The 19373-nt window shown below is 38.2% G+C and overlaps 1 protein-coding gene across 2 annotated transcripts; it reads right to left on the bottom strand.

Annotated features, from left to right (window-relative positions):
• Nucleotides 1-680: 680 nt before the first annotated feature.
• Nucleotides 681-19256, bottom strand: BROX (BRO1 domain and CAAX motif containing). Of its 2 annotated transcripts, none has more exons than XM_032872974.1 (13): nt 18482-18560; nt 16915-17031; nt 14156-14262; nt 13718-13814; nt 10378-10473; nt 9223-9295; nt 7782-7887; nt 6770-6859; nt 5174-5259; nt 4128-4209; nt 3667-3817; nt 2613-2772; nt 681-1408 (listed from the first exon to the last, which is right to left on the bottom strand). In XM_032872974.1, the coding sequence occupies exons 2-13, from the start codon at nt 17013-17015 to the stop codon at nt 1322-1324; spliced, it is 1236 nt and encodes a 411-aa protein (XP_032728865.1). In that variant the 5' UTR covers nt 17016-17031; nt 18482-18560; the 3' UTR covers nt 681-1321. The 2 variants fall into 2 exon arrangements, with proteins under 2 accessions (XP_032728865.1, XP_032728866.1); XM_032872975.1 differs by lacking the exon at nt 18482-18560 and adding an exon at nt 18976-19256 and having other exon boundaries at nt 682-1408.
• Nucleotides 19257-19373: the final 117 nt, after the last annotated feature.

Genomic DNA, 19373 nt, shown 5'->3' with positions numbered 1-19373 from the left:
GTCCACTACTGTTATTTCTATTAAGTGAACCAATCAGTCATTTATGATAGGAAAATCAGCTAACACCCCAGAAGAATAATCAAAAGATAAACCTACAGATATGTGACTTTTGTTACAAGTATTATGCATCCACTATTTCCCAGGTTTGTGTATATGCTAAACTAATGACTTCAATATTACGAGCTATTTTTAAGACCATACTGTATGTTTGCTCTTTTAAGTTTTTGTTACGGCCTCTGGCCTAAAGCAATACAATTTGGATAAGACATGTGTATTAGAAAACCATATAGAAACAATGTACACTGAAGTCAGGTAACAAAGGCATTTCACCATAACTTCTGTTGCCAAAATGTAGTTACCAGTGTAATTCAGGACAACCTACCTCCATTTAGGTTTCAAATTTCTTCTTTACATCATGCATTATCTTACTTCTGCAAAAACATTTTCATTCTTTGTTCATTAAGAGCTGTCACAAAGTTCTGTCCTCTAAGTAAAAAAACCTACTAGGAAAGGTACTTGTAAAAATCATTATAGGTTCATTGAGATTGAAATAAAGTGCAAGGCTACCAGAATAAGAGTATGTATCTTTTTTTTTTTGCTAAGATTTATTTATTTACTTGAGTTATTTGTATGTCCAACATGGGGCCTGAATTCAGAAACCCGAGATCAAGAGTTACATGCTCCCCGCACTGAGACAGCCAGTTGCCCCTGGCGTAAGTTCTTAAATGGTCTCAAAATACTTATAAACACTGATTTTCGAACAAATTATCACTTCTTATATATGTGAGGGATTTGGTAGAAGATTTTCTGATCTTCAACTGTAAATAACTTTTCTACCAGAAAAGATAACAGACTCAGAGCATGTCTGTGTGACAACATAACGGTGAAGGGTGAAAACCTCTCCGTTAAAAACCAACTCCTCTCATTCTTCTGGCATCAAATAAGAGAAAGGAAAATAAACTTTTTTTGTGTGTGAAGACAGAAAAACATACCTGAAACCACATGATTCTGGCCTATATTAACCAGAAACTTATTACTACCCAGAGTTTGGAGACAAAAACCAACAACAAAATAGGCCCTTCAGAGGCATAATAAAATCTTTTACATGTTGTCCTGATTAAAAAGGCGTCTGGAAACAAAGCATGAAAAAAACTCTACTACATTAAAAATCAAGAACAAATTAAACCGAAGGCAGATTTCCCTCTGAATGTACTAAATCATTCTACAGGCTTCAGAGGAAGCATTTCAAGAAATATGAAGTTCCATGGTTTCTCTTAGCTACTAGTAAAGAAATTCAAAGTGCCCATTTTCTCAATGTACTTTAAGAGATATAGCATCCCGTGTCCTTCTGAGGTTTGATATCTGGTTCTTTCACAGGTTTCACCACTTCTTCTGGTTTGGGTTTGGTCTAGGGAGAAAGAGAAACACAGCAGTAAGTACATAAACTTTAAGACTTGAAAAACAAACACTAGATCTTTTCCACCTTAGATTTCTAAGAGATGCTGTATTAAATTACACAATACTGAGATTAACAATGCTGTTCCAAAAGCTACGTGTATCAATTCAAGACATAATCAGGAAGCAACATTTCAGTGAAGATGAGACCCTAGATGGGTAGGCAAACATCAAGCTAATGGTGCTCTTCCTCTTTCTGATGAGGGAGAAACTGAGCGATGAATCTGTGCACATGGAACTCTTCTAAGTTTGAAAATACCTCATGACAGTAACAGGCTACCCCGTACAGCATTACTTTAGAGGCTGAGCAGGATAAAAAGTCATTTTATTTTATTTTTTTAAAAGATTTTATTTATTTATTTATTTGATAGAGATCACAAATAGGCAGAGAGGCAGGCAGAAAGGAAAGGGGGAGCAGGCTCCCCACTGAGCAGAGAGCCCGATGCAGGGCTCGATCCCAGGACCCTGGGATCATGACCTGAGCAGAATGCAGAGGCGTTAACCCACTGAGCCACCCAGGCACCCCAAGATAGTCATTTTAATAATAGTTTCAGAATTGGGAGGAAATTATATTTTAAAAAATTATATTATAAAATTACCTAAAAACATTTCAGGAAGGAGCTATGGCGGCAAATTAATTCCCATCCCTTTTTTTCAGACGCCTCCTCTTCTGGCAGTCAAACCTCAAATGTTCCACTTAATCTACTATCTGACTTAGCACACCTAGATGTACTTAGCTATAAATGAATAAAAGCAGTCTTATTTTACCGCTAGATGATTTCATGGAATGTTGAAATTAGATCAAATCTTCAAATACCCTGAGGCATGCAAAATCCAAAACACAGTATTGCTATAGCAATACAAACATGGACGAGCCATCTGTTTCAGACCTTTTCTCCCACACTCTTCTTAAAGGAGGCTCTTAGAAACTACAGAGAGTCAAGATAAGGTGTTTGAAAACAACTTCAATTATGCAGAAAATCAGAAGATAATTAAGGCCTAGAGATCTTATTATCTCTGAGAGAGTTCAACAACACATTACACAAACACTGCAGGTAGCTCATTTAACGTTCAGACAAATGTATATATCTAAAATGCTAATTCTGAACTCTCTTCTCGAACTTCTGTGAACAAATGGAAGAAAGCCAATCTCATACACTGTCATCCTTGGGTCTTTTGGTGAGATCAAATGCGGCCAGCGTGTCTGGTGTCCAGTGTGCACTTGTAGGAGGAAATTCGAAAGGCACAGGCTCTACGAGACCGTAATTTGCTTTGAGTTCCAGTTGTGGAGCTTCGGTTGGGATTTTTTGAAAGTAACTGCAAAAAGCAATTTAAAAAGCAATTCATTCATTCAACTACTTGAGCGTCTACTATGTTCAAGGCCCTGTGCGAGAGACAGACAGTAATGATGGGCAAGACAGACAAGATTTTCCTGCCTCGTGCAGTTTGCATGAGCAGACCAAACAGGAAAACTTGTCAACAACAATGCACCATAACTGAAGCTGTGACAGATGCTGTACACCGTAAGAACACGAAAGAGGGGCAACTAACTCCCATGTTAGGGGGCAGGGGTGGTTCAGGAATGCTTTCCAAAAGAAGGGACAGAAGTTATACTAGGTATGTTTAAGCAAGTAAAAGAGCTCAGTGTGACCAAATGCAGGACATGAGCGGAAGAACGTAAAGAGATCCAAGCGGGGACAAAACTGCTTCTCCCAGTCCACACAGGTGGTTGTCTACAGTTTGAACAACGCGGACTTAACAATGGAAAACGGTTTGATAGGACTAGGCAGGACTGACAGAAAACCCATCTCCCTGCTCTACAGACAGCTGCAACCAGAGTGAGATGAATATGCGGAGGGAGCAGAGAAGCCATCTATAACCTGGGGGGAAGAAACAGCAGGGAGGCAAAGTGAAGAGAAAATTAAGACACTGTAAGTGAGCTACATGTTAATAACTGATGTTCAATTTTTAGAATCTGCTTTTATATATCATCATCAGAAGTAGAATAAAGTCAGGTCCAACACAAGGGAACTTTACTACCAATTTAAAGAGAATATCAGAGCTAAAGTTAAATGCAATCTGACATAAAATCTTTGGGGGCAGAGACTAACAGAAACTGTGTGATTACTAACACAATATCAATACTTAAACATTATAAATACAAGCATATACCGTATTAATATTACGACAATCATACAGAGCTGTACCCACATGAATCCATTTTCTCTCTGACATTTCTCTAGGGTGTTCTTCACAAGATTTCCAAGTTTCCTGAAGAATAAGTGTCCTGAAGGTTTGACCGTTGGGCCGGGTCCTTTGGTTTCTCCATATTCTTTGCACAATGCTTCTGCCTTGGCATAAACTGCATGTGAAAGGGAAAATCATTTGATTATAATTAGTTATTGACCATACTAAAAAGGCTCTGAATCACACGATAGAAACTTTCCTGCACCTGACCTAGCCTGACAGCAATACCAGTACTAGTGTAAGGGGAAGTGTTTTCTACGGATTTTTTGGCTTTTGAAACTTTGTTTCTCTCTCTCTCCAGTTCCCTCACTTGGTCCCATTCTCTTTCACGATATCAGCCAAAATCTCTTCTAACTGGTTATTTCCTTTTAGGATAAAACATTTGTTTTTAAAAAGGGAGTTAATATTCTGGCAGGAATACTTACATTTTTCTGCTTCTTGGAGGGACCTGATTGCTTCACCACATTTATCGCTAGCCAACAAAGTCTGACCATGATAACAGTAAGCCTGATAGAGAAACACATTTTTATTCATTCTCACCGCAAATGGTGCCTTCTGCTTTCATTGTTTTACATACGCATCAGATAAGGAGCGCCTTTGTCCACTGTTGGAAGTATCAATGCAACCCCTTACACTTCTTTACTTGAATAAGCCTCCCCCAATCACTGTTAGTATAAAAAGTGGGATTAAGTCAAGCTTTGAGCCAAACGAACTTTCTAACTATAGGCTGAGAGCAAAAAGTATTTCTGAATAATGAAATCTGTTTTTACAATCCAGGCACAGCAGATAAAGGAGGGAAATTGCAGTGCTAATGCAGAAGGAGAGGGAGGGAGGATTCTAAGGTTGATGACGAAACAGTTTTCAAGAGAAATGTTATCAGCCTGTAGTATGCCTTGCTCTCTCTTTAAATGTCTGTATCAAAGGCAAGGACTGCAAATGGTCCAACGCTGTATGCTTGAAGACAGGTTTTTAAGGTATAAAAAATAAAATATCAACCTGGATCCAAAAAAGGTGTCTGATTATCTCTCACATGATATTCTAACCAACAAAAAGTAAGTTTGTTTAATGGGTGTTAAGAGACTGATAAGTAACTCCTCAAAGAGGGCTTATTAACGGTTCTGCACAATCTAGGGGACATACTGGACGTAAGCCTTATGATGAGAATCAGTAAATACCTTCTTCAATGTCCAAGATGAAAGGAGAGAATTCTCGTTAAGTAGGTGGAAGGTTCCGGCTTAAAAGTGAGTTTCGCTCAGACAGTAATTCCACTGCTATAACCCAGTTCTACAATTCTACATCATCTATTTCCACCCACTTCAGCTCACAATGGCTGCACTGTCCGTCACCCTTTACTGAGAGCTGTCTGTTATTTGTAAAATGCTAATTAAGAGTCTGACAAGATGACAGACCTAGCACTCAAGGGGCTGGAAAGACAGTAATTCACATTGTTTTTCAGGTTACAAATACTTACATAAGCTGTGTAGAAACACATTTTCAAGTGAAGATACTTTCTCCATTTAGCAGAATACGCAGGCTCCAAACTGGATAAAGTATGATCTAAAGTTACATTTTAAAAAGCAAAATATAATTTCACCCTGATTCACTAGAAGACTTTTAGATCATGTGTTCAGATGCTAATAGCAGAATGCCATTCAAGTCTAAAATTCAAGCATTTACACAATTTCCCAAAAAACTTTGTTTTAATTTTCCCATAACTGTATTTTAACTACATAATAAGGTTGTTGAAATACCACGGCACATCTTTTGATGGTAATATAACAAGTTTAAGATAATGGTAACAACAGAACTTCAAGATAAATACAAATTATATACCGTTTTACTGTTTTCTTAAAATTATATAACACAGCAATGTGTAGTGTGGTCACCCAAGACAGAGACACGGACACTCTCCTTACTGGTCCATCCCCGCAGCACTGAATCTTGCCTAACACAGACATGCACATCCTGCCAGCTTCTCTCTAACCCATTTCTCTTCCACTCCCCACTTCACTGTCTTTATCGAGGCTTCCATCACTTCCTCCACACACTATAATCGTTTCTCAGTGTAAGCGGGGTCAGCCTAGTAGTCCTTCACCAAGCAAGCCCATTTCTCATCTTACAATTAGAGGGACCTTTCTTAAATTCAAATGCAGTCAGATTTGCTTCCTATCTATTAATGGGTCCCAATTATCTCCTGAATAAAAAGCAAATTTCTTAGAAAGGCTTACACACCAATTCAGGATCTCACACATGCATACTTTCTTAACCTTTTCTCCTATCAGCTAAGACATCTGTTTAAAGGTCCCAGAAGATGCTGAATTCCTTCTTATCTCTGACGTACTATAGAATGTTCTACTCTTCCATATGGCAAAGCTTCCTAGCAAACTTAGAACTTCTATTTATGTTTCAAAGTCAGGCTCAAACGCCACCTTCCCCTAGACAATCTCCTCCAGCACGCCTAGATCCTTTTGGTTTTCATTACACTGCTGTAATAACATCTTATTTTATGCTGTGATAATGTGGCTATGTGTTTGCTTCCTTCCCCAGACTGTGAATCTCTTCTACTGATCTTTGTATAGCTAGCAACTAAAATAGTAATCATCCCATACATAGAAACAAATGCTTGTTTCCTAAATAAGTGAATGAAAAGAATAATGGGCTAATGAGAAAACCAGAGTTCTAGTCCCAACTTCATGCCTAGTAACCGTTAAATTACAGGTTGGTTAATTCTCTGGAGTTCAGTTTCTTTAATGACAGCAAATGTAAGGTTATTATTAAGGTAAAAAAAAAAACTTCAAAATTAAAACACCTGTATAATTATTACATATAACTTGTTAAAAAGGACTGCACTGTCCTTTCCGTTAAAAGTTACTAAAAGTTACATAGCACATTAACTGAACAGTCCTCATTCTTTGAAACAACGTAATAAAATAACGTGGTATTATTCCAGTTTTGTAAATGGTCAAACAGTCTGAGAATCTTGTAGTTTTGCTTGTTCCCTATTAAGCCAAGAGTTTAATCTGAAAATCTGAAGACTAAAAATACAACAAAAGAATTATAAACTTACCAGCTTTTTGATAAAAGTTGGCAGTTTCATATGCCAGTGCAGCAATCAGTCCAGGAGCGTGCTTCAGTTCAATTGCTCGAGCAATTGTTACTGTAACCAAAGCACAATAAAGTGAATTGTAATTAAGTTTACTTGAATTAAATTCATTATAATAGCAAAAGACAGCCCAATGATCTATTTGGAATTTTAATAGTTAAGAATTTTAACATGAAAAGTTTAAGTGACAGAAAATGCAAACATAAACCAAAACCACTGAGCCTGCTGATTTTGATACTGTTTCTTTAAATCACTAGCCAATTACTAGCTAATCACAAAAAATTACTACTACTAAAACAAACACTTCCAGGACACTCGAATTTAAGACAGAGAAAAACAAAAAGCCTACAAAGTTTCTTTACTGGTTTTACTGGAGTCTTCATTTATTTCCTGCCACTAAAAGATGAAGATTTAAAGGCAAGCCAAGCAGTGCCAAGAGGAAAAAGAGTGAGCAAGGTAGAGAGGGAAAAAGGAGTTACAGAATTAATCTGATGTTGTCAGAAATGGCATGACATCAAAATCCTTTTTAAAAGAGCCAACAGGGGCGCCTGGGTGGCTCAGTCATTAAGCATCTGCTTTCAGCTCAGGTCATGATCCCGGGGTCCTGGGTTCAAGCCCCACATTGGGCTCCTTGCCTGGCGGGAAGCCTGCTTCCCCCTTTCCCACTCTCCCTGCTTGTGTTCCCTCTTTCACTGTCTCTCTGTTAAAGGAAGAAAACAAAAAACCCCCCAACTTTAAAATAAATAAATAAATAAATGAAAATAAAAGAGCCATTAAACTGCAAGGCCTTTTCCTGCTAACTATCCATGAAGGCAAACGCTGAAGGTGAAGTTGTTCCTCACAATAAATTTCTCAAATGTGAGACTCAAATCCAGCTAATTCTGATTTAAGGAAAAAAAAAAAAAAGAAAGAAAGAAAGAATCAGATTCCAATAGAAATTTCTTTAAAAAAAAAAATCTTACAATATGTAGGATACCTTCTTGAGCTTCAGCCTGACACTGGACAACATAAGCTTCTAGTAGTCGTGCCTCTAAATCCCTCCCCTTTTCTGCAGGTGTAATAAGCTTTGGGATATGACTTTCCTGAGAGAGAAAGAAAAACAACAAAGAAGCCACATTTTATTTTAACCCAGTTGTTAGAGATGAACAAAAATGGAAGACATTCAATTTGAAGATTGATCAGAAATTCAGGGGGTGCCTAGCAGGCTTGGCCAGTAGAGCATGTGCCTCTTGATCTCACGGTTTTGAGTTCAAGCCCCACCTTGAGTGTAGAGATGACGTAAAAATAAGATCCTGGGGCGCCTGGGTGGTGCAGTCAGTTAAGTGGATGACCCTTGGTTTCAGCTCTGGTTGTGATCTCAGAGTCCTAAGGTCGAGCCCTCTGTCAAGCTCCGTGGCTCAGCATGGAGTCTGCTTGGGTTTCTCTCTCCCTTTACCCCTCCTTTCCCCTCCTCTTCCCAGCCCCCTAAAATAAATAAATCTTAAAAATAAGTAAATAAAATTAAAATTAATAAAATCTTTTTTAAAAGGTCTTTAAGAAAAAAAAAAAATCCTAAACAGAATAAATTCAGGGCACCAAAACTGTGTAAAAAAGGAGTATTTAGCTTCTAGAGAACAAAAGATCCTGTATACTAAAATTTTTAAAGCTTCTCATACGCCTCTGCAAAACTTGGGTCAAAATAGATAGCACAGATATGCAAGCTACATTTTCATCTTTGGAAATATTTAACTGCAACAGTAACCAAAGCTCTCTTTTGCATGACTGCTGGAATTACTCATTCATATTAACAACTGTAGAGCAGAAAGAGGTCTACAATTCTGTTAACTCAGAATCACAGGTTTTTAATCACTAAAAGCATCTTACTTTATCATGAAAAAACCCATCATTGGCCTCTGGAAGGTGTCTAGTAATTAGCAGTTTAACTAGGATAAGGTGTGGGTAATCCTGACTGCGAAATACATCAGTCTTTCTCCTAATTTCTTTTGCTGGAGATTTCATATAATTAGTGCAAACTGATTGCCCTCAGCTTTTCACGGAGATAGAATACACTCAAGTTCAGCTTTGCAGAATCATGATTTATCCTGGCAACTGCCACAGACCGCAATGGGAAATGGTAAGAACCGTCAGATTTTCGTGTTTTTTTTTTTTTTTTAATTTTTACCGAAGGGATACAAAAATAACCATTGAATTACAACTTGAATTTTGTAATTGTAAAATTCACTGATGACTTTCTAAAATGAAGACATCTGATATTCTGTAATTGGCTGCAATCACCAATAAAGTATTCAACCTAAGAAAAACAGCCTATACTAGGTTCTTTTTATAACGTGAAATAATTCCTAATCCCTCACCCCAAGAAAGAAAAAGTATTCAAGAATTAAAGTATTAGTCTTTATATTTTGTTATTATTATTTTACCTTTAAATGTTTAAAAATCCCCGCAGCAATTTTTAGGCTTCGATGGACTTCTTTCGCTTCATCTTCTGTTATGCTTAAAGATAGTGGTTACATTAGTTAGAGGATGAATCTTGTTTCTTGTACTAAAATCAACAACTAATGCATTATGATAAAACCAAATTAGTCATTTGTATTTCTTACCACTTGTTTTCTCCCTTTTAAAAAAATTTAATTTGGCACTTAAAAAAATAAATGCACATGAAAAATATCAACAGAAGACACTACAAATGATAAAAAGGGAGACCCTGTCTATACGTTGAGACAAAGCCTTCTTGTTCCTTCCAGATAATCTGTGCATTAAGCAAATGTAAAATATTCTACACCTAATAGATGCACACATGTAAAAACACACACAATATTCACTATTCCATTCGTGCTTAATCATCTAATTACTTTACAGGTGATTTTACATCAGGACATATAATTCAACTTTATTTTACTTATTTTCTTAAAGATTTTATTTTTGAGTAACCTCTACGCCCAATGTGGGACTCGAACTCACAATCCCGAGATCAGGAGTCGCATGCTCCACCGACTTGAGCAGCCAGGTGCCCCCACCTTATGTTTAAATGGCTGCATATCAGATGCACCACAGTTGGTAGTTGCCAGTTTCATACCACTAATGCCCATTTTCACTATTATAAAAATTGCATCTTATTTCATTTCACAATTCTTGAATCCTTCAAAACAGCTTTCTCATCTTTCTCTTTTTCTGTGAGTTACCTGTTTAAGTTGCTTGCTTATTTTCAAATGATTTGTTGGTCTTTTCCTTTCCTTTTCCATTATAAAAATAATTTGTCATGTGCATCGCAATTTTTCTGACCATCTGTCATTTGTTTTTTAATTTTGCTTACGGTACTTTTATGCAGTCAAATACTCTATTTTTTTTCCTTTTCTTGGTTTGGGGTTTTATTTAGAAAGACCTTCCTCATGACAAGATTAATTTTTTTTCCCTTTTAACACTGGGCTCCCATAATTGAGGCTTAAAACGCTATGAGGCAACCTTTCACTTTACAGAAGGGGTATTTTTAATCAATAGCCCAGACTTTTTAATAATGAATCTCCATTTATTTGAAAAATAACACATACATATACAACCCTCCCCTTTAGACTTACTTTTCTTTTCCAGCCAGTCTTGAAGCATATTTGGTATACCATAAAGCTACATTAAATCCCATGGAAATTAATTCAAAAACAGCATCCTGCTGGGCACTAGAATTAAAAACATGGGTGTCATTAAGTTCTGTCAATTACTGAGACTTTGCTAGATGAAGCCCCCGTACATCCAACTCAAAATTATACAAGAACTATACGCTAACTGGAAAATGAAGAAACCAGTCCTGTGTTTAATGACTAAAAATAATGGCCCGTAATAGTAAACATGAGAATAGCAGTTTCTCAAAGGTTACTGTGCACAGACTAGCTTTAAAAATACAAATGACAGGGACTCAACTCCAAAGAATCTGAAAAGTCTGGGAGAGGCCCAGAATCTACATGTTTAGTAAGCACCCAGTTGATTCTTGAGTGGGTGGTTCTTACACCAATTTAAAAGCAATGGAATTCAGAAGAGAGACTGTTTCAGGCTAGAATGATTAGAGAAGCTTAATCGTCGAGACAGTCTCTGAATTGTGCCTTGAAAGATGGCCAGAAGGGAGGCAGGATACTCCAGGTAAGGGAATGAGGCTGTTAAAGCCCAAGAAAAGCATAAACATTTTTTCTGAGAGGAGTGACCCAACTAGAGTGATGCAGCAACACACGGTTTGTAGAAAGAAATCAAGGTCAAAAAGCCAAGCTGAAGTGAAACTGGTAGACTTTGAATGCCAAGCCAATCAGTATGGGTACCATAAGGAAAAGGTCTTACAAACATCTTATTTGTTTCCTTCAGATTCTATTACTAGATATGACACCAAGAGGATGGCAAGAACTTATTTAGCAAATAAGGTAATACTAATTCTTAATCATTCCTGTTTTGAAAAGAACCTGAGAATTCTTTATATATTACCTCATTTATCTCAAATGATGAAGAAGACAGAAGTAATAGCCTTCTTTTATATACATTATACTAAGAAACAGAAAATTTACCCAAAGGGAAGACACTAGAATCATGGTCCCACTTTGTATTTTTTAAAAGCTTATTTATTTATTTGAGAGAGAGGGTACGTGCATGCTCATGCATTTGCAGGGGGTAGGGGCAGGGGAAACAGAAAGAGAATCTCAAGCAGACTCCCTGCTAAGCACGGTGCCTAGCGCAGGGCTGGATCTCATGAGCCTGAGACCACAACCTGAGCCAAAATCAAGAGCTGGATGCCTAACTGTCAGAGCCACGCAGGCGCCCCTCCACTCTATTTGTTATGTGACTGCTGCCTCATAAAAGGAATGGAGACAGGGAAACTTTTTAGATTAAAAAAAAGGAGTGGTGTTGTAAAACATTCACAGTTCAAAAATAACTTACATACTATCCGGTTTAATATGTTACAATACACAAAAACACAAGTTATGTGTTTTTTAATGGAATACTTCACAAATTTGAGTGTCATCCTACCAAAGGGGCCATGCTAGTCTCTACGCTGTTCCAGTTTTAGTGATGTGCTGCCAAAGCAAGCACTAAACACACTTCTTAAAATAGCGTTACCCACGGAAGAAAACTGGAGGCCACAGTTTCATGGTTTATTCTTGGGATGCCTGGTGGCTCAGTAAGTTAAGTGTCTGCCTTTAGTTCAGGTCATGACCCCAGGGTCCTGGGATTGAGACTCACATGGGCTCCTTGCTCAGCAGGGAGCCTGTTTCTCCCCTTGCTTTTGCATCCTCTCTCTCTGACACATAAATAAATAACATCTTAAAAAAAAAATGTTCATTCTTTTCAGCACTGAGAATTTTCAAATGAATTACATCTGGTAATTTGGTATATCTAATTTATAAGTTTACCTTTAAATAAGACAGTTTTGCTAATTTATATAAAGTCTCCTGAATAACTGTCTCCCTTTTTATCCTTCATTTATTTCAGTCTCACTTGCTCCCAAACACTCCATTTCTATTGTACCACGCCTTGGTAGTCAGAATACACATTGTTGAAAAAACATTTTCAGAACAGATATATTCATAGCACGCTTTTTACTGAATAAACAACAATCAAAGATAAAGCAACTTAAAAATCTTAGCTGTAGAGAATATTGGATATCATTCCTTAAGGACTTTATCACCTAATATTTGATTGCCTCATAAAACTCGCTAAAAAAAAAGCTGTCACGAGGAATCAAGATTTCGCATTGGGGGGAGGGGGGGAGTGTCAAATGTACGTACTGCAAAACACTTTACAATCTGCCAAAGTTTTGCGATGTGATAACGATAGAGGTTTGACTCTCAAAAACGTCTTTTTGAAGAAAAACATCCCTTAATTTTAGATAAAGTACAAAGGGATCACATAAAGAAACACATAAAACGAGGACTTGGAAAACCTTAATATCCCAGAATATTAAAATCTGGGAAGAATCCACAGTCCCCACCTTCCTATCAAATTTATGAATTCTACATACAGTATTGCCAAGGAAGGAAGGAAACTAGCAATTTAGCACTTATCTTTTATATAGCTGGCATTATTTGAGTCACTTACCATAAATCTGCCTACTTCGTTTCTTATAAAAGCCCTGTATCTGTAACCCTAACCCAGAGCTGAAGCAGGTGTTCACACAGAGACCTGAGACTGGATATGGAGCAATCCAAAGTCCACACTCCTTCCACTACAATGCCTGTCCTGGGTCTCTCAGCAAGCTCCACTTCCTTCCCTTCTGACTTTACACAACTTTCTATAGCAAATTGACATCAGGAAACATGGTCATTTAAATAATACAATGGTGTTTTAAAAAAAAAAGTCCAATAAAAATTTAGCACCATTATGATGTTTCCTGTTATAACCAGACCTCTTCTGATTAGTTTCAAGTGAGTGATAAGAAAGTTCTGAGGCAAAATTTTTTAAAAGAGCAGAAACAGTGAAGAGAAATTACGAAGAAAATATGACTCAAAAGAGTATTGAGCTGGGGTGGAACCAGGGACAGAGTAAGAAAGAGACTGACCAAAGACATCTGAACTATCCATCAGAAAAAATACTAGGTGAAAAGCAAAATTTTGATCTCCTTGAAGGAAGGCAAAGACTAAAAGACAGAGTAGGATTCCAAATTCCCAAACTGTTCTTTGTGTGTTATTAATAAAGCCAAGAGTGTTTAAGTCTAGTTAATATTTGTATTGATTATCTCAAAAAGAGATTTGGCCTAGGAGAAATAAATTATATTTTTACTTAACAGAATGTATTAGTTTAGGTCAAATGTTTTTAACTAATTACCTGATAAGAGAAGATGCTGATCAGATCTAGTTCTATTTCTTCAAATACAGAGGCTACGGGTTAAACACTGGCTAAATAGTTACAAAAATGGCTTCTGTTTCGTACTGCTGGCTTGCCTACCTTGGAACCTGCCCCTGTAATGTATCAGTCCACTTGAAATTTTGAATATATCGTAACTTGCTTTCTTGGGTAGATTCATCCAATGAATTTATGAAACCTGTAAAAAGGTACAGCATTTCAGTTTTAGAAGAAATATCAAGTATTCTGTTTAGAAATTTTTTCAGATAACGACTTATCCAGATACCTGAAGAAAACTCTTAGCCCCTCTATCCCTTCTTTACCACATCTTCTTCTAAGGTAACATAATATGAAGTATGTACACATTTAATTTTCAAAATGTTAGAAAGACCAAAATCACCCTAACATTTCTCACATTTCTGAAACTCAAGTACTGAGATCAAAGAATACAGACCAGAAGACTAAATTATTCAAATTTGAAAAGCCTAAGAATTAAATGTGAATTTCTACAAAGCTGTTAAGTTCTCATAAATAACTAACCTTGTAAAAGTGAAAAATAGGAATCTGATGCATTCTTCATCATTTCTGGATTACAGCTCAGATCAGTGAAGAGTTCAAGCAGTCGTGCTCTGGATGATCTCAAGTCACTTACAGGAGACAGAAATAGTCAAGAAATTTAAGTAAGCTGCATTGTGATGAATCTATGTAAAAGTGGCTTAAAAGTGTCCATTGTAAAAAGCTTTCAGATAACACAAACACACACACACACACACACACACACACACCTCCTTGAAGGGTTTACTAAGGTATACACAGGATAAACTTAGTTAAGACTAACACTGAGGTAAGTGAAATTCTAGTAACAACTGTTTTACAAGTGGTACTAAAATAAACTCAGTCTCATCTAAGGGGCAAATCATGGATATAATTATGTAATAACAATATACAGCAAGCTTTAATTAAAAAAAAAACAAATAAACACAAGCATGTAAGATGGGAGAAAGGAATTAAGAATGAGGAAATTAAACAGAGCAGTTCACAATAAAAGATATCTGAAAAATGGTAATTTAACATGCTTATGCATCTCCTTAAAATTTCAAACTTGACATTGTATCAATACACTTTATTAAGTAGGGAGCCCTATTTTTAAATTGCATCCTATAATTCAACATACACATCAAGAGCGTGTGAGAACACGTGGTTACTACTCATTTTGAAAAGGCTCCCTGGTCTCCATTCTCCTTTACTTCTTCCCAGCAATAAATGTTGCAGATCCACCATTTCCTTCTTGAAATTCTCTTCTCCCTTTATTCCACTAACATTAAATTTCCCAGGATCTCCTATTATCTCTAAAAGTTCCTTAAAATGTTTAGTCTTTGGCTTTCTGCCTTTCTTCCTTTTGAGGTCTTAACATCTTTACACCCAATCTGAGAGCTACCTCATCAGCTCCAACTTGGTCGGCTTCCAGTTCCACATCTAATTTCAGAAGGCAACTTGCTTAACGAGGGCTCAGAAATTATTCTGCAGGACAATGATTGAAGACACTTGCATGTAAATGATTAATGAAAGACTACACTTCGATTGTTAGCACCAAGAGACTTGGGACTGTACATCCAGAACTTAGTAGGTCCTGAGGATAAAGGACACACTCAAAGTTCTCTGTTGAATGAAAGAATACTAACATTTCAAATATTTTAAGACTTACAAGGCCTATCATGTAGCAGTGATGTTTAGAAGAAAGTGCAGACTTCATTTTAAATGGTCTGGGTGGAATGTTTACTCACTGGTACAAGTTCCATGAAGGCTTATTTCAAGAAAGTACATACCAACACTTACATACAGATTACCAGAAATGGGATGGGCTACCTTAAGAATTTGTCATTGTTGAGTTTTTTAACTAGAAGCTAGGCAAGAGTAATTCCTGGACCAGAAAAAAAGCTGAATTGTTAAGGCCTATCCTAGGCTCAAATAGTTTGGTGTTTATTTCCGGGGAGGCACTCAATCATCTGCAACCCAACTGTATAAAGTTATACTCACCTTAAAATTAAAGAATTTCAGAAAAAAAAAGTACTTCAGAAATGTCTGTTTTAGGCTGTTCATTTTATAGATGAACAATGAGACCCAGAGAAGTTAAGTGACTTGCCCAGTATTACAGATAAAACAAGCTGGGACCAACCTCTGTGAGTTTAAGATTAGGAGTTAGCAAATGACATATAACTTGTTTTGAACATATAGCTTGTTTTGAACGGCTCTCAGCTTGTTTTTATAAAAATGAACAAATAAGAATATGCCAACGGCAGCTGTATATAGCCCCACGAAGCCTAAAATGTTTACTACTCAGCTCTGCACAGAAGTTTGAGGACTTCTGATCTAGATAAATAAGCCAGTTTTCCTATCTTTTGCTCCACTCCTTCTTTCCATAGAAAGTAGCAACACTCTCAATTTTCCATTACTGGTGCCATCAAGGTCTTGATCATCTAGGTTCTGTATTTCATACAGACTGAATCCTTTTCAACTTCCCAGAGCAAATTTCTGAACAGTTGACTCCTCCTTTGAAATATCTCTTTTGTTCTGATCTACTCACTACCCCAGAATAACATTTTTCTGTAAGAAATTATCTTCTTCTATCACTTCTTACAATCTAAATCAAGCATTAGCAAACCTTTTCCATAAAGAGGCTAAAAGTAAATATATGAGGCGCTGTGGTTCATAAATTCTCTGCTGATACTACTCCGCTCTGCTGTTGTAGAGGAAAGCAGCCAAAGGCAGCCAGAAACAATATATAAATGGTGTGAGATGACATGGCTGTGTTCTAATAAAACTTTATTTATAAAAACAGGCAGTAGGAAAAATCTGCAGGACAGTTCGCCAACTCCCAAACTGAGCCATAAACTCCAACTCAAGTCCCTTCTCCTATATGAACACTGCAAAGCCTATTCCAGCTTACCGGACTCTCTCCCTGCTCAGAACTCCATGAATTTATGATCTGGTTAATTAAAATATCCATATACAGCTTTGTGAAGTCTCTTGTACTGTTTTAATATATAGCTTAACTCTTTTATTGTGTTTGTTTTAGTCTCTCTGGGACTCACTAATCTAAAATTTAGGGCTGCAGTCTAGAAGGCTGCCAAACTTTAAATAATCTATTATTTCACTCTTCACAAGTCATTTGTAAGTTTATAAGGACTCTAAGGACAGGGCAATGTGCTACACACTTCTGTATTGCCCATGAAACCTAAATTAGTACCTTGTATCCAAAGTGGCTCAAACAATACTTGCTGAGATTGACTAAAACTAACCTGCAAATTTTTGAAGCAGCAGGGCCAGCGGCTACACCATAGTAGTTAAAAGTGACAGGAGCTGTGGCTTTTAATGGGTTCCTATGAAACCAATGTGTCATTTTCTCCAGCTGTTCCCTATAAATATAAAAGGAGATGTTTAAAAAATAAAAATAAAACATTGACTAACATAAACAGTATAAAAACAATTAAAAATTTACTAAGAATATATGTATGCATTTTAAAGTGTGTGTGTATATATATATACATATACACTATATATATGAGTAAGACATACACAGGTACAAATGACTTTTAATTAGACTGCTAAGGCTACTTTAAATAAATAGGTTTTAAATTAACTATATTTCCAACACGGTGTTGCTGATGCCAATTTATTGGTTACAGCATGTGTTTCTACAATAAATACACTTTCCACAAAACAGTAATAAGCAGAATTTTCATGAATAAAAAAATCACAGTACTTGACCAATAATTTCTATCCTATACACCCAAAATATTTGAAAAACTACCTAAGTGAAATGCCAACTTAAAAAATAGTCTCAAGGGCTTCTGGGTGGCTCAGCTAGTTAAGTGTACAACTCTTGGTTTCCACTCAGGTCATGATCTCAGGATCCTGAGATCCAGCCCTGAGCTGGATTCTGCACCGAATGTGGAGCCTGCTTAGGATTCTCTCTCTCTCCCCTGCATGTAGGCTCTCTCAAATAAATAAATCAACCATTAAAAAAAAAAAAAAAAAGTTAAGTTCTACCCCTTTTTGGTTTAAAAAAAAAAAAGCATATCACTTGCCTAATAGTCCTTAGGAGATAATGCAAACAGAAAGGCCCAGCGGAACACTTAAGTGTGGCAACTAGTTCTGGGAAATCATCCTCAAGAAAAACTGATAAGGTTTAATTAACTTAAAGGCATTATACAAAAACCGTGGGCTGCACCGTGAAAAACCTCCTGGAGCACCTCCTTTAAAATATTCACCTATTCCTGAAAAAACCGATTTGGGAGAGCACCAGATACTCAATGCATTGTATATGTGCTGCGGAAGCGAGCACTACTCAATGCACTGTATACTCAATGAAAAACTGGGTTCACTTATGGCTCAAAACATTTACGTTCTTTTAAGAACATATATAATCTTCTAAACATCCATGTAAACCAATTTTATAACATAAGTAAATTAATACTGCTTGTACGTGCACATACGTCAAGCCTTCTCGAGATAATGGCACACCGTACACTTGACTTTGAGGCAGTAAATTTTCTACCAATAATACCCTTTTCAGGTGGATCTCCACTTCCCGGATGAACACGTCCGCAGTTCTGTACATCCTGACTTCGGGAACGAAGAGGGTAAGTACTGCACTGTCCGCCCCGGCCCCACCTTGCCTCTTTCTGAGACCTGCCACTCGCGTTTTCAGGAATTCGGAGAGAGAAAAGCGACACACCCAGCCGCAGGTGCAAGGTGCCCTGAGAGCCAGCAGCACCACGGTCGGATCAAAGCTGCCACCTCCCCTGCCTCCGATTACTGACAGGGGCCCCCCACTCGCGAGGCCGGGGCCGCCCATACACCTACCTGCAAGCCACCCCAGAGCTCGGAGCGCCCACTTCCTGTTTACCGCCCAGCCTCTTCCTCCTGAGCCCCAAAGCTGGAGGCGGCGCGCGGCGACCCTGCGCAGGCGCCAACCCTGGCAGCCCCACATCCGAACAGGCATTTTCTTGGAAAGCCGATGCTTTCCACCCGGGGTGGCGGCCGCACAGCGGCCGAACAAACCCGTTTAGTTTGTGAGATCCCTGGCGACCAATGGAGACGCCGGCAAGGGTATTCGGTCGAGTCCAGCTGTTAATACGACCGACTCGCGGGGCCAACATGCATTTTCTTTCTTTCGTTTGTTTCAAGGCCTTAGAAGGAGACTTTTTTGGATCACTATCCGGGAGTCTGTGGAGACTGAAAACGCGTGTAAAAGTCGGGCGGGGCGGGGGGGGGGGGGACCCTATCGCTTGGGACTCCAGGATAACGCCAAGGGTAGGCGTGTTACTGGGAAACGCCCATTCTCATGACAAACTTACCGGATTTGTCAGAAATCTGTGTAGTAGTCCTCCTCGGGGAAGAAAGGGAATGTCCAAGTCCGCAAACGAGAAAGGGAGGGAGGCGGAGAGTCAGGAGAACCGGAGCGACGGGCAACCAGGCCTGCGCGGAGGCGGGGTCACGTGGCCCGGGCCGCCATGACAGCTACCGAGGCGGCAGTACGCGCTGCTTTGGGGCGGAGGCTCCGCGTGTTGCGGCCCCGTCGGAACGCTCCGTTTCTCAGCCCTGTCCTAGTTACTTTTCCCCAGTCTTTAATCGTGAGCTGCACTCTCTTTTCCTGAGAGGAAGAGACAATGCGGCCGGGACTCCCAAGCCGAGGAAGAAGGCCGCAATAGCAATGGCGGCCCTCGCCGGGAGCGGGGCGGCCTCAACCTAACGC

The sequence above is a fragment of the Lontra canadensis genome, unplaced genomic scaffold (genome assembly GCF_010015895.1).
Source record: "Lontra canadensis isolate GAN:19392208 unplaced genomic scaffold, GSC_riverotter_1.0 scaffold46, whole genome shotgun sequence".
In the NCBI taxonomy this organism is placed as follows: Eukaryota; Metazoa; Chordata; class Mammalia; order Carnivora; family Mustelidae; genus Lontra; species Lontra canadensis.
Note: the sequence above shows the minus strand (reverse complement) of the source record. Positions and strands in the feature narration are given on the sequence as shown.